General features: G+C 33.6%; 1 protein-coding gene across 1 annotated transcript in view; it reads right to left on the reverse strand.

Annotated features, from left to right (window-relative positions):
- Window positions 1-11,871, reverse strand: part of NCAM2 (neural cell adhesion molecule 2) — a 574,228-nt gene that overhangs the window by 172,305 nt on the left and 390,052 nt on the right. Inside the window, exons 7-8 of the mRNA XM_010858401.1 lie at window positions 9,895-10,055; window positions 6,979-7,124 (exon numbers count right to left, since the gene is read on the reverse strand). Of these exons, the coding sequence (XP_010856703.1) occupies window positions 6,979-7,124; window positions 9,895-10,055 (307 nt within the window). The remainder of the gene's footprint in view (window positions 1-6,978; window positions 7,125-9,894; window positions 10,056-11,871) is intronic.

An 11,871-nucleotide genomic window follows, 5' to 3' on the forward strand; every position in this document is an offset into this window, starting at 1 on the left:
TGAACATCAGGAAGTTCACGGTTCACATATTCCTGAAGCCTGGCTTGGAGAATTTTGAGCATTACTTTACTAGCGTGTGAGATGAGTGCAATTGTGTGGTAGTTTGAGCATTCTTTGGCATTGCCTTTCTTTGGGATTGGAATGAAAACTGACCTATTCCAGTCCTGTGGCCACTGCTGAGTTTTCCAAATTTGCTGGCATATTGAGTGTAGCACTTTCACAGCATCATCTTTCAGGACTTGAAATAGCTCAACTGGAATTTCATCACCTCACAAGAACTATACAAAAAAGATCTTCATGACCCAGATAACCACCATGGTGTGATCAATCACCTAGAGCCAGACATCCTGGAGTGTGAAGTCAAGTGAGGAAGCATCACTATGAACAAAGCTAGTGGAGGTGATGGAATTCCAGTTGAGCTATTTCAAATCCTAAAAGATGATGCTGTGAAACTGCTGAACCCAATATGCCAGGAAATTTGGAAACCTCAACAGTGGCCACAGGATTGGAAAAAGTCAGTTTTCATTCCAATCTCAAAGAAATGAAAGTGAAGTCACCCAGTCATGTCCAACTCTTTGCCACCCCACCTTACCTGCCTCCTGAGAAAACTGTATGCAGGTTAAGAAACAACAGTTTAAACCTGACATGGAACAATGGACTGGTTTCAAACTGGGAAAGGAGTACAATGACAAGGCTGCATATTGTCACTGTGCTTATATGCAGAATACATCACGAGAAATGTCAGGCTGGATGAAGCACAAGTTGGAATCAAGATTGCTGGGAGAAATATCAATAACCTCAGATGCAGATGACACCACCCTTATGGCAGAAAGCAAAGAGGGACCAAAGAGCCTCTTGATGAAGCTGAAAGAAGAGAGTGGCAAAAGCTGGCTTAAAATTCAACAGTCAGAAAACAAAAATGGCATCCAATCCCATCACTTCATGGGAAAGAGATGGAGAAACAAATGAAACAGTGACAGACTTTATTTTCTTGGGCTCCAAAATCATTGCAGATGGTGACTGCGGCATGAAATTAAAAGACACTTCCTCCTTGGAAGAAAAGTCACAACAAACCTAGACAGCATATTAAAAACCAAAACATCACTTTGCTAAAAGTCCATATAGTCAAAGCTATAATTTTTCCAGTAGTCAGATGTGGATGTGGGAGTTGGACTATAAAGAAGGCTGAGCGCCAAAGAATTGATGCTTTTGAACTGTGGGGTTGCAGAAGACTCTTGAAAGTCCCTTGGACTGCAAAGGAATCAAACCAGTCAACCCTAAAGGAAATCATTCCTGAATATGTATTGGAAGGACTGATGTTGAAGCTAAAGTTCCAATACTTTGGACACCTGATGTGAAGAGCTGACTCATCAGAAAAGACCGGAATGCAGGCAAGATTGAAGGCAGAAAGAGAAGGGGATAACAGAGAACGATATGGTTGGATGGTATCACTGACTCAATGGACATGAGTTTGAGCAATCATTGGGTGATGGTGAAGTATAGGGAAGCCCGGCGAGCTGCAGTCCATGAGGCTATGAAGAGTCAGGCATGACTGAACGACATGGCGCAGTTCAAAGTCTGGAAGAAAGACTTAGACATTTTCCAGAGAGAAAGGCCCAGACAGGTACACATGTATACATCTCTTTATGTGATTCTGATGTACAACCTTGGTTCAGTACCTCTCACCCTTTCCCCCGATTATTAACTCAAATTTAAATACCACAACAAGGAAGAATATCAGGGTAAAAAATATTATTTAAGATTTTCTTATATAATGTAATGTCAAATGAAAGAATTTTCTTTTAGACATTGAGAATCATACAAACTATGATACAGAAATTCATGGGAATGGAATTATGTCACTTGGAATTTAACACATTTCATTATCTATAATCCCTGATTCTTGGAAAGTCTCTGCCATTTTGTAACTTCCATTCACTCTTTTGTCATACAGGCACTAACAGTAAGCAATATGTCTAGCTCAACCGGACATGGATGTCTTTAAAATATTTGAACAACCATATCATGATTGTTTTTTTCAATTATTTAGTAAAACATATTTGCTGGTTTTATCTGTCCCTAGTTGTTGTTATTGTTGCTTTTTATCAACCATCAGGCACTAAGAATTGCCTATAATTACACACTAGAATGCATCTTCAGGATTTGGTAAAGAAGTATAAATAAAATTCCTTATAAAAATATTGGTGCAAAAATTTTGCAAAGTATAATTACTTACAAAGGTACATTAAAAATACTTATGAAATGTCTTTTATTATTAAAGATGATGCTACAAATATGTCACCATATTTCAGTTTTTCATTTCACTGCAGGTTTTATAATAAAGTGCAGATATTTGAAAAACTGCTCTCTTTCTTAAATCAGTAATTGTGGATTTGGCAGTCTCATTTTGTAAATTCTATTTAAAGAGACAAAAGAAGTTGAAAATCTTAAGTTGTTTTCTATAATATAAAGGTGTTGCAAATTACACCATTAACTTTTTTAAAGTTTCTTTTAAAATCAGTATAAGCAGTTTTCATCAGCCTAAACAAATTTAAAGGAGGTATTCTGAAGATGATATACTTTCCAAAATGCACCAATGCAGAGGCCTGTCAGAAGAATAAGCAGAACTAAGTCTGTGATAGCACAGGAAAATATGCCAAAGCTATGTCTGGAGGCTGTAGAAGTCCACTTATATACTTAAAATTTCTATTTTGATACGAAATTTCACATTTCAAAATTGCATATTCATAAGTGAAACACTGCTAATTTTAAATATGCCTTGATTCCTCGCCTGAACAGTATGCACTATGAGGCAGAAAACATTTGTTTTACACTGCTGTATTCTTTGTGCATAGGATAGCACATGGAAACATAAAAGACCTCAATAAAAGATGTTGATGGTTGTTAAATGAACTTAGGCAAATGGTACAGGAAACATTAGCAATGGAAATTTCTGTAAGTTTAAAGATTATTTTATCATTTACATTTTATTAAATGTAATTTTCAAGAACTCATATTTGCTTTAGAATGAAAAAAATGAGGACATACAAAAAGGCTAATGTAACCTTCATATTTTATATAAATAAAAAATTAAGATATTTGGCAAAACTAATACAATTATGTAAAGTTTAAAAATAAAATTAAAAAAAAATTAAGAATTTTTAGTAGAGACTTTCATATAATGTGAAAAACTCACTCCATTATCCTTTACCCTCCATTAAAAGTGGTTTATATAAATAAATCATTTAAAACCGTTCTAGAAGTTTCTTTAGGTCCACAGATGTACCTACTCAAAAAATAATATCCTAGAGCATAAAATAATAATGAACAAAATAGTAAAATTATCAATGTCTTTATGCTAATAATTTAATTTGTTATAAAATTTAAAACATATTATTCAAGTGGTTGTAATCAAAGAACTGTCTCTGTTTATGGTTTCTAGAAATCCCTTTCATCTTGGTATTTCATTCTGCAAGAACATTTGAAGCATGGTACAGATAGTGCTTCAATTCATGGAGAAAAATGCTTGCCACTTTTCTACAATCAAAATAGAAACACTTTGGTACAACTATGATTTCTGCATGTACGTATAAAGATAACTGTTAAAGTGTACTTTTTATACTTTGTATTAAGTTTCTTTTTAATCTTAAATGTCAGTTTAAATACATCTATTTATTTGAAGGAATAGAAAGCAATCTGGACTTGAACAACTGAAGTTAACAGTGAATCAGTAAGTAGGGTTGTTTTCTTTGACACAGAAAAAAAAAACACAGTTTTCAAATAAATGCAAAAGAACAGATAATCCTATTATTTTAATCACAAAGTTTGAGCTGATCTAAACTCAGGCTATGACCAACCAGCATTTTATATTTTACTTCAGCAAGATAAAAATAGGTTATTTTTGAAGTTAAATCACTATTTTTTTTTCCTAATTTAAAACAAATTTAAATTTATTTTGGCCACATTTTCAGGCATATGAGATCTTAGGTCCTGACCAGGGATCAAACATACACCCTGCATTGGAAGCCCAGAGTCTTAACTACCAGTCAGGGAAGTTCCACTGTACTTTATTTATTGAGTTTATTGGCATCATTTTGAAGGATCATTTGTGTTAAGGACTGAAAGTAAATGAGTTTTTGCTACTAAGATTTGTGAACTTTCTACCTATTAATTAATAATATAGTATATTTATTTACTGGAGGGAAGTGCTTGACCTCACAAATAGAAATATCTCCCCAAGGCAGGGATCAAACCCAGGTCTCCCAAATTGCAGGCAGATTCTTTACCAGCTGAGCCACAAGGGAAGCCCAAGAATACTGGAGAGGGTAGCCTATCCCTTCTCTAGCAGATCTTCCCAACCCAGGAATAGAACTGGGGTCTCCTGCATTGCATGCAAATTCTTTACCAACTGAGCTATGCTGCTGCTGCTGCTAAGTCACTTCAGTCGTGTCTGACTCTGTGCGACCCCATAGACGGCAGCCCACCAGGCTCCTCCATCCCTGGGATTCTCCAGGCAAGAACACTGGAATGGGTTGCCATTTCCTTCTCCAATGCGTGAAAGTGAAAAGTGAAAGTGGAGTCAGTCAGTCCTGTCTTACTCCTAGCGACCCCATGGACTGCAGCCTACCAGGCTCCTCCATCCATGGAATTTTCCAGACAAGAGTACTGGAGTGGGGTGCCATTGTCTTCTCCAACTGAGCTATAAGGGAAGCAAATTAAATGAGTTTTTGCTACTAAGATTTGTGAACTTTCTACCTATTAATTAACAATGTAGCATATTTATTTACTGGAGGGAAGTGCTTGACCTCACAAATAGAAGAAAGGCAAACAGGGTTTGTTCTCAAAATTTTATAGCCAAACTTTGTATCATGTTAATTTGATGCTTAAAACTATGGTGTGTGTACCAGTGAAGGTATACATGCTAAGTTTAGGGCTTATTTGAAACAAATTTTACTTTATAGTTTCATATTTACTTTGACGTACATTTTAAAATGTAACATCTTTTTGCTTATAATTAAAATAAAAACCTAATTTAATTTAAAGAAAAATATTAAGTGTATGACAGTCCAGGCAGCACAAAAATATGGAAAAGAAATGAAACTGATCATCAAATGACTGAGGTTTGAGAAATTCTGCTTTAAAACAGAATTCACAGCTATACATTTCAACTACTTCTTACTCAGTGTGCTGCTGCTAAGTCACTTCAGTTGTGTCCGACTCTGCGACCCCAGAGACGGCAGCTCACCAGGCTCTTCTGTCCCTGGGATTCTTCAGGCCAGAACACTGGGGTGGCTTGCCATTTCCTTCTCTAATGCATTAGAGTGAAAAGTGAAAGTGAAGTCGCTCATACTAAGTGTAGAGTGGGCTTAATTTCCAGTAGAGGCAGCAGAAGACATGTCTGACTCAATGAACCTGAATTCAGGCAAACGCTGGGAGATGGCGGATGACAGATTACTTGGCAGACGACAGATTACAGACCAGGTTTGATCCCTTAGAGTAATCTGAGAATCTATCCTCATCTAGCATTGGAAGTAAGGCTCTGGTTACTTGATTATTTTTTAAGGCTCAAATAAGTGAATATAATGAGTCTTTCATCATTGGTATGTATATAAGAGAATACCTATTAGATGAAAAATGAAAGTTATATTTGAGAAGAGACATATCAGAAAATTTATAAAAAATAATGAAAGTATGAGTTAGGAATATGAAGGTATAATTAATAAAGGCTTACAAACATGATCATTGTTGAGTGATCTTCTCCAAAGAAATGTACTAAATTGTCAAAAGAACTATCCACAGGTATACATGTGTTCACATGTATACCTGTGGCGGATTCATTTTGATATGTGGCAAAACTAATACAATTATGTAAAGTTTAAAAATAAAATAAAATTAAAAAAAAAAAAAGAACTATCCACAGTTTTATATATCTAATTTTTGGACAATTTTAAAGGATGTTACAGAAATAAAACTCCTTTCAGATTTGGCAATATACCATAGTAATACCTATGTTTATTTGTTAAGAAAATATAAAAGCAAACTCTATACTGTTTTTCTGGGTTGCCAGAAGAATGCAAATGTCACTCACATTTTAGAAATTTGATTTTCAACTTGCATATATAAAATAAGTATATCAAAATAGTATAACTATTGCCAAAAGAGATATACTGTCTAAAAAATGCCATCATGAGGAAAAAAATGAGACAAAGAAAGCTGATGTACGGGAATATATTTTTTCTAAAGATAAATAGTAAATGGCCAGGGAGAAGCCTGTTATGTCGGTTTATGGAGTTAGCATGTTATTAAAATTACAAGATAAGTTGGAAGAATAGAAAGCATATTTTGGATAAACTGACTTCACAATTTTCTGCTATCAATGTTGTTAAGTCAAAGGTACTTATATTTTGAAAATCATTTCCTTCTATGGCAATTGACTTAAATTAATGAAAGAGGTTTAAAGGAGGTTGCTCTTTAACACTGAGAAAGAAAAGAGACATAAGTTTAATCTCATCATTTTTACATGTGTGAAAATGCCAATTCAATTAACATAAATTATATAAAAGCAGAAATCTACTGTCCTAATGCACAAAGAAAATATGAAAGAATTAAGAGTTAAATGACAGCCAGGATTTTGAGAATTTAAATTATTTTCATTTTCATAGTACAAGGTAGAGGAATTGAAATTGCAATAAGGTATTTTATGGATTCAGTGTATACCAAAAGTTTGTATGTAGGAAAACTTAACAATTTAAAATTTTGTGTCGTAATGAGAAACATCTTTAATATTAAAATTTGACATTTTTCTTTTATGAATTTATTTTTAGGTTGACTGTGATAGTTGTCTTTTCAAAAAAATAAATCATTCTTGCATTTATACAAGTTACTTGGTGAATTAGAGACCAATATGAGATTTAATTATATACAAAACACTGCAAATACAATGCTTTTGAAAATCACTGTATATTAAATTGCTGTTACCTTATCACCTTCAGAAAAAGTGATGCCATCCACTGCTCTCTTCCAGGTGATTGCTGGAATAGGCTCCCCTTCTGCTTCACATATGAGTGTGACTTGACCATTCTCATATGTAGTCTCATTTTTAAGCTGTATTATGTGAGGCTGTACTGTAAAAAATATATACATTACTCAATCTGTATTAAAAGAAAATATTATTATTCATAGTGGGCATTTGAGTACACAATAGCCTAGTATTACATTATTAACGTTTCAGTGGTTATAGTATCATGCTTGCTTTATAAGAGTGCCAGTAGAGCTGCAAATTATAGGAGAAATAGCTTTAAAAATAATGTTCATAGATTATGATTATAAAAATAATTTGAAGTGGCTTAGAAACCAATAGACAAAAAATTCTTTTCAAGATTTTGCCAATTAAAGCTATTTAATTTTTTCCTCTTAAAGGTACAAAATTAAAATATCCTCTTAAAACCACAAGTCTACTACATATGTGTGTCTGTATATGACATTTGCTTTTGTAGTGATTATCTCTTAAACTTTAAAAACAATTTCACAAAAGGGGGGGAAATAGTGACTGTATCCTGAATATATAGTAACTATAACTATGTACAATACTTAAAATACTTAACAAGTAAATACATATACATACTATTTATCTTTATTATTATGGTTGATTTATTTTGCCCCTAGATTGCCTTAATATTATTAGACATAATAGATAATTATTTCATTATAGTTATGACAGCTATAAAACCAAACCATCATGTGTACTAATTTAAATTATATTAATATTAAAACATGTCCCTTAACAAATTTACATATGCCAAAGAGCTTTAAAATTTTAAACTCTTTATTGTCAGCATTTCTTAAGCTTTTATTTGTTTGAACATAAAAGTGATAAAAGTCAGCACCTGTTACTTCAGAGTAAGTAACAGTTTTTTTTTTTTTTAATCATTAAATGCAATCAATTATGAAATATATGTCGGAGAAGGCAATGGCACCCGACTCCAGTACTCTTGCCTGGAAAATCCCATGGGCGGAGGAGCCTGGTAGGCTGCAGTCCATGGGGTGGCTAAGAGTCGGACGTGACTGAGCGACTTCACTTTCACTTTTCACTTACATGCATTGGAGAAGGAAATGGCAACCCACTCCAGTGTTCTTGCCTGGAGAATCCCAGGGATGGGGGAGCCTGGTGGGCTGCTGTCTATGGGGTCGCACAGAGTCGGACACGACTGAAGTGACTTAGCAGTAGCAGCACTATCAAATATATGTATGTTGTTCTTAATCTTAGAAAATTAAATTCCTGATATCAGAAATAGGACATATATAATTTTTTAAATTCAATGTTTATTCCATTTACTTTAATGATTTTAGCTTTATTTCCTTATATATGCATGATTTTGTATCAAACACAATATGAATCTGTTCACTGTTGTTACTATGCAAAGTAATTACAACAGTCAAGTAGCATATCATTTTTCATTAATTATTTTCTATTTAAAAGGTAAAAAAAATATTAGAACTCTTTTGCCTTTGTTCTTACTCAGTGTCACTTAAATTTTAAAAATTAACTAAACAGTATTTCATATAAGCTCATTGAGATCGATTAAGATTATCCTTTGAAATTACCTCAGAGTCTATCATTTCTAATTATGTAGTTTATACTAAGTCATATTTAGCATTGTACATTTTAAAAAGAACATTTTCTTAAGTGGTAAATACTACTTGAATAAATTATATGATTTCTATAATTTCTAATAATTTTGAGAATTATTAGAAATAATGTATTTACTCTTATTCTATGTGAACAATTTTATCCTGGTTCATAGCTTTGCTGATTTTTCATCATTAAAGATATTTGTGTAATCACATCTAAGCATGACCCTTCTGAGCAACTTTCCAACATCATGATCTCCAAAATAATAGCCCTTTTTAGATTGATCTAGTTTCACATTCTTCTTAGAACATCTTATTATTCTAATTTTATTTTAATATACTTTGGTATATTCTTTACTGTCTGTCCTACTTAACTAAAATATAGGCTTTATGAAAATCTCCCTGGTACAGGAAATATTTCTATTATAGCTATTCAAGGACCAACTGACCAAGGGTGTGTCCACAGGTGTACACCATTCATTTTTTGGTCTAAACAGTATTGCTGCATCTGTCAAATGCAAAACCTGGTCCCTCTACTCTTCAAAGTATTCCTTCCTTCCTGCCCCTCTCATTGTTGGGAAAATGTTGTGATAACAACATTGCTAAAAATGGAGAAAACACACTAAATATCAGTAATGCATATAATTCTTCGTGTTTGTGTTTTAAAGAGAATAATCATATTCTAAATATCCACCACCAAAATCTTTTCCTCTTACAAATATAACAGAAGCTAAATCAATAATTAAAAATAAATACACTGATTTTTGTACCTTTTATAAGTTCCATAAAGAAAGGAATATGGCTCTAATGTGGAAGTTATTTATATTGCATGTCCTTTTAATAAAATGAAAAGTGAATATTTAATCATGGTTACAGGTCAATGTTCCTAATTACAGCCTTTTGAATGAACTCTCAAAGTATATTAAAAGTAAAACTGAACCCAGCGTGTGTTATTTAAACATTTATAAGAACAACCCAAGATATAATAGATTTCATTATGTATAATTTTAATAAATTTTCTTCTAGCCTCTGCTATGAGTTCATCAAATATTTTATAAAAATTTACATTGTAATCTCATATAATTCTTAAATCTATCTGGTAGCTGCAATTTTAAAATATATTTTAGAGATGAGAAAACTAAAACATAGGTTTAGAAATTAATTTAATTATAAGTAGCTCGTATAAGCGACAGAGACTTTTCCAGTTTGACTCAGACCTTCCTCTAGACATTACATTTTTAACCACTGTGCTATAATACTTACCAAAGACTTGGAGAAGCACCTGTTTTTCATCTTCTCCTGCCTTATTTGTGGCCTTGCAGACATAAGGGCCCCCATCACTATTGATTATGTTCCTGACAGTGAGTTCTGTATTGCTTCCTCTCAATGAGTACTTTTCATTTTCTTCAATGAACTTGCCATTCCTAAAGAAGAAAACAGAGGTTGAACTTCATAAATTTGAGTTCATTTTTCAGGAGCAGATCACACTTAGCATTTTGACCTATAATGGTCAATCACTTCATGGCTACTGTCATTGATACATAAAGCTATATTCCAATTAAACTTATATATTTATTAGCTCAAGAAAATTTAATGCATAAGTAGTAACATTATACTTGAAAGTTGCTTTGACTTTAGAGGCAAGAATAACATTTGAGTTGTGTTGAAATCTTGACACGCATCTTAGGCAAAAAGCACTTAATTTCATTTCACTCTTTATTAGCAAAAATAAAAATAAAAAAGCTTTATTGTGGTGAGTCAACACTTATCTATGAAATATATTTATTTACTAGGTTACAGGGACACAATAGACTTCCCCAATGGCACAGGGGTAAAGAATTCACTTTCAATGCAGGAGATGCACGCTCGATCCCTGCATTGGGAAGATCCCCAGGAGAAGGAAATGGCAATTAACTTTCATCCCACTATTCTTGTCTGGGAAATCCCACGAACAGAGGAAGCTGATGGGCTACAGTCCAAGGGGTTGCAAAGCAATCAGACATGACTTAGTGACTAACCAACAACAACAAGTATAAAAATTTAGGATCTCCCTTTAGGTGTTACTTCCTTGGTTGCTCAGATGGTAAGTAGTCTGCCTGCAATGCAGGAGACCTGGGCTTAATCCCTGAGTTGGGAAGATCCCCTGGAGAAGGAAAGGCTACCCACTCCGGTATTCTTGCCTGGAGAATCCCATGAATGGAGGAGCCTGGTAGACTACAGTCCATTGGGTCACAAAGAGTCGGGCATGACTGAGCAACTTCACTTTAGGGGTAGGGAGATTTACCTGTCCATATGAGTTTAAATTAAAAAGGAAATGTATAAAAGATTATTAAAATTTTTCCTAGAAAGAAACAATATTTTTCTGATATTCTAAATGATCTTTTCAGTGAATTCTAGTTCTGCTTTCTAGAAAGTACTGCCATGTATCTTAAAATAATCTTAATTTTCTATGACTCAATAACATCCATGTTTGCAGTTTTTATTGACATTTCTAAATATACCACAAAATCTGCAAAAAATTCACAAGTGGTGTACAACATTGGGCAAATACTAAATGGCAAATGTATACAGTGCTCTGCAATTGTATGTTTTTTCATAATTTCAGTAATCAAACATTTTCAAGTATGAATAATGACAAGATTTCAGCATTTTTGTCTAGAGTTTTATGTACAGATAGGGCTTTCACCCCAATTCTTAATCTAGTCAATAAAGAAGTATTCATTTGTATCATCATCAATTAGAAGTTTTAGCAATTTGTGGCTTAAGACTCACTTTCCTTCTCTTATTAACCTGGATAAATACAATTAGCCCATACATGTGCACTCTCCCTCCCATCCTGATTCACAGATGACAGAACTAAACATTTAAGTATGATTTCCCCACCCCTCAATCCATAGATGAAAAGGCTTAGGTTTACACAGAATTATAAGCAGCATGTTAACTGAATTCTAGTGTTTTTTATGATAAAGGGATTTTTCTCTACTTTATGTGAAATACTGTCCTAAATGTTTGAAATACAGCAGATGAGTGGGACAAAGCCAGTTATCTTGAAGAATTCATAATCTGACTGGCGGTAATAGAGGGTAATATAGATCCCATTAGTGCATGTATTCATAACTTTGTGTGTGTGCTGGGAGGGGTGAGGGACCTGTTATAATAGAAGAAAAAGAAAAAGATGATGGCTGGAATACTCTGGGAATTTTCTTGGGGAAAATTCCATGATCCAGGCTTTAACATGAA

The sequence above is a fragment of the Bison bison genome, unplaced genomic scaffold, assembly GCF_000754665.1.
Source record: "Bison bison bison isolate TAMUID 2011002044 unplaced genomic scaffold, Bison_UMD1.0 scf7180017864387, whole genome shotgun sequence".
NCBI lineage: Eukaryota > Metazoa > Chordata > Mammalia > Artiodactyla > Bovidae > Bison > Bison bison.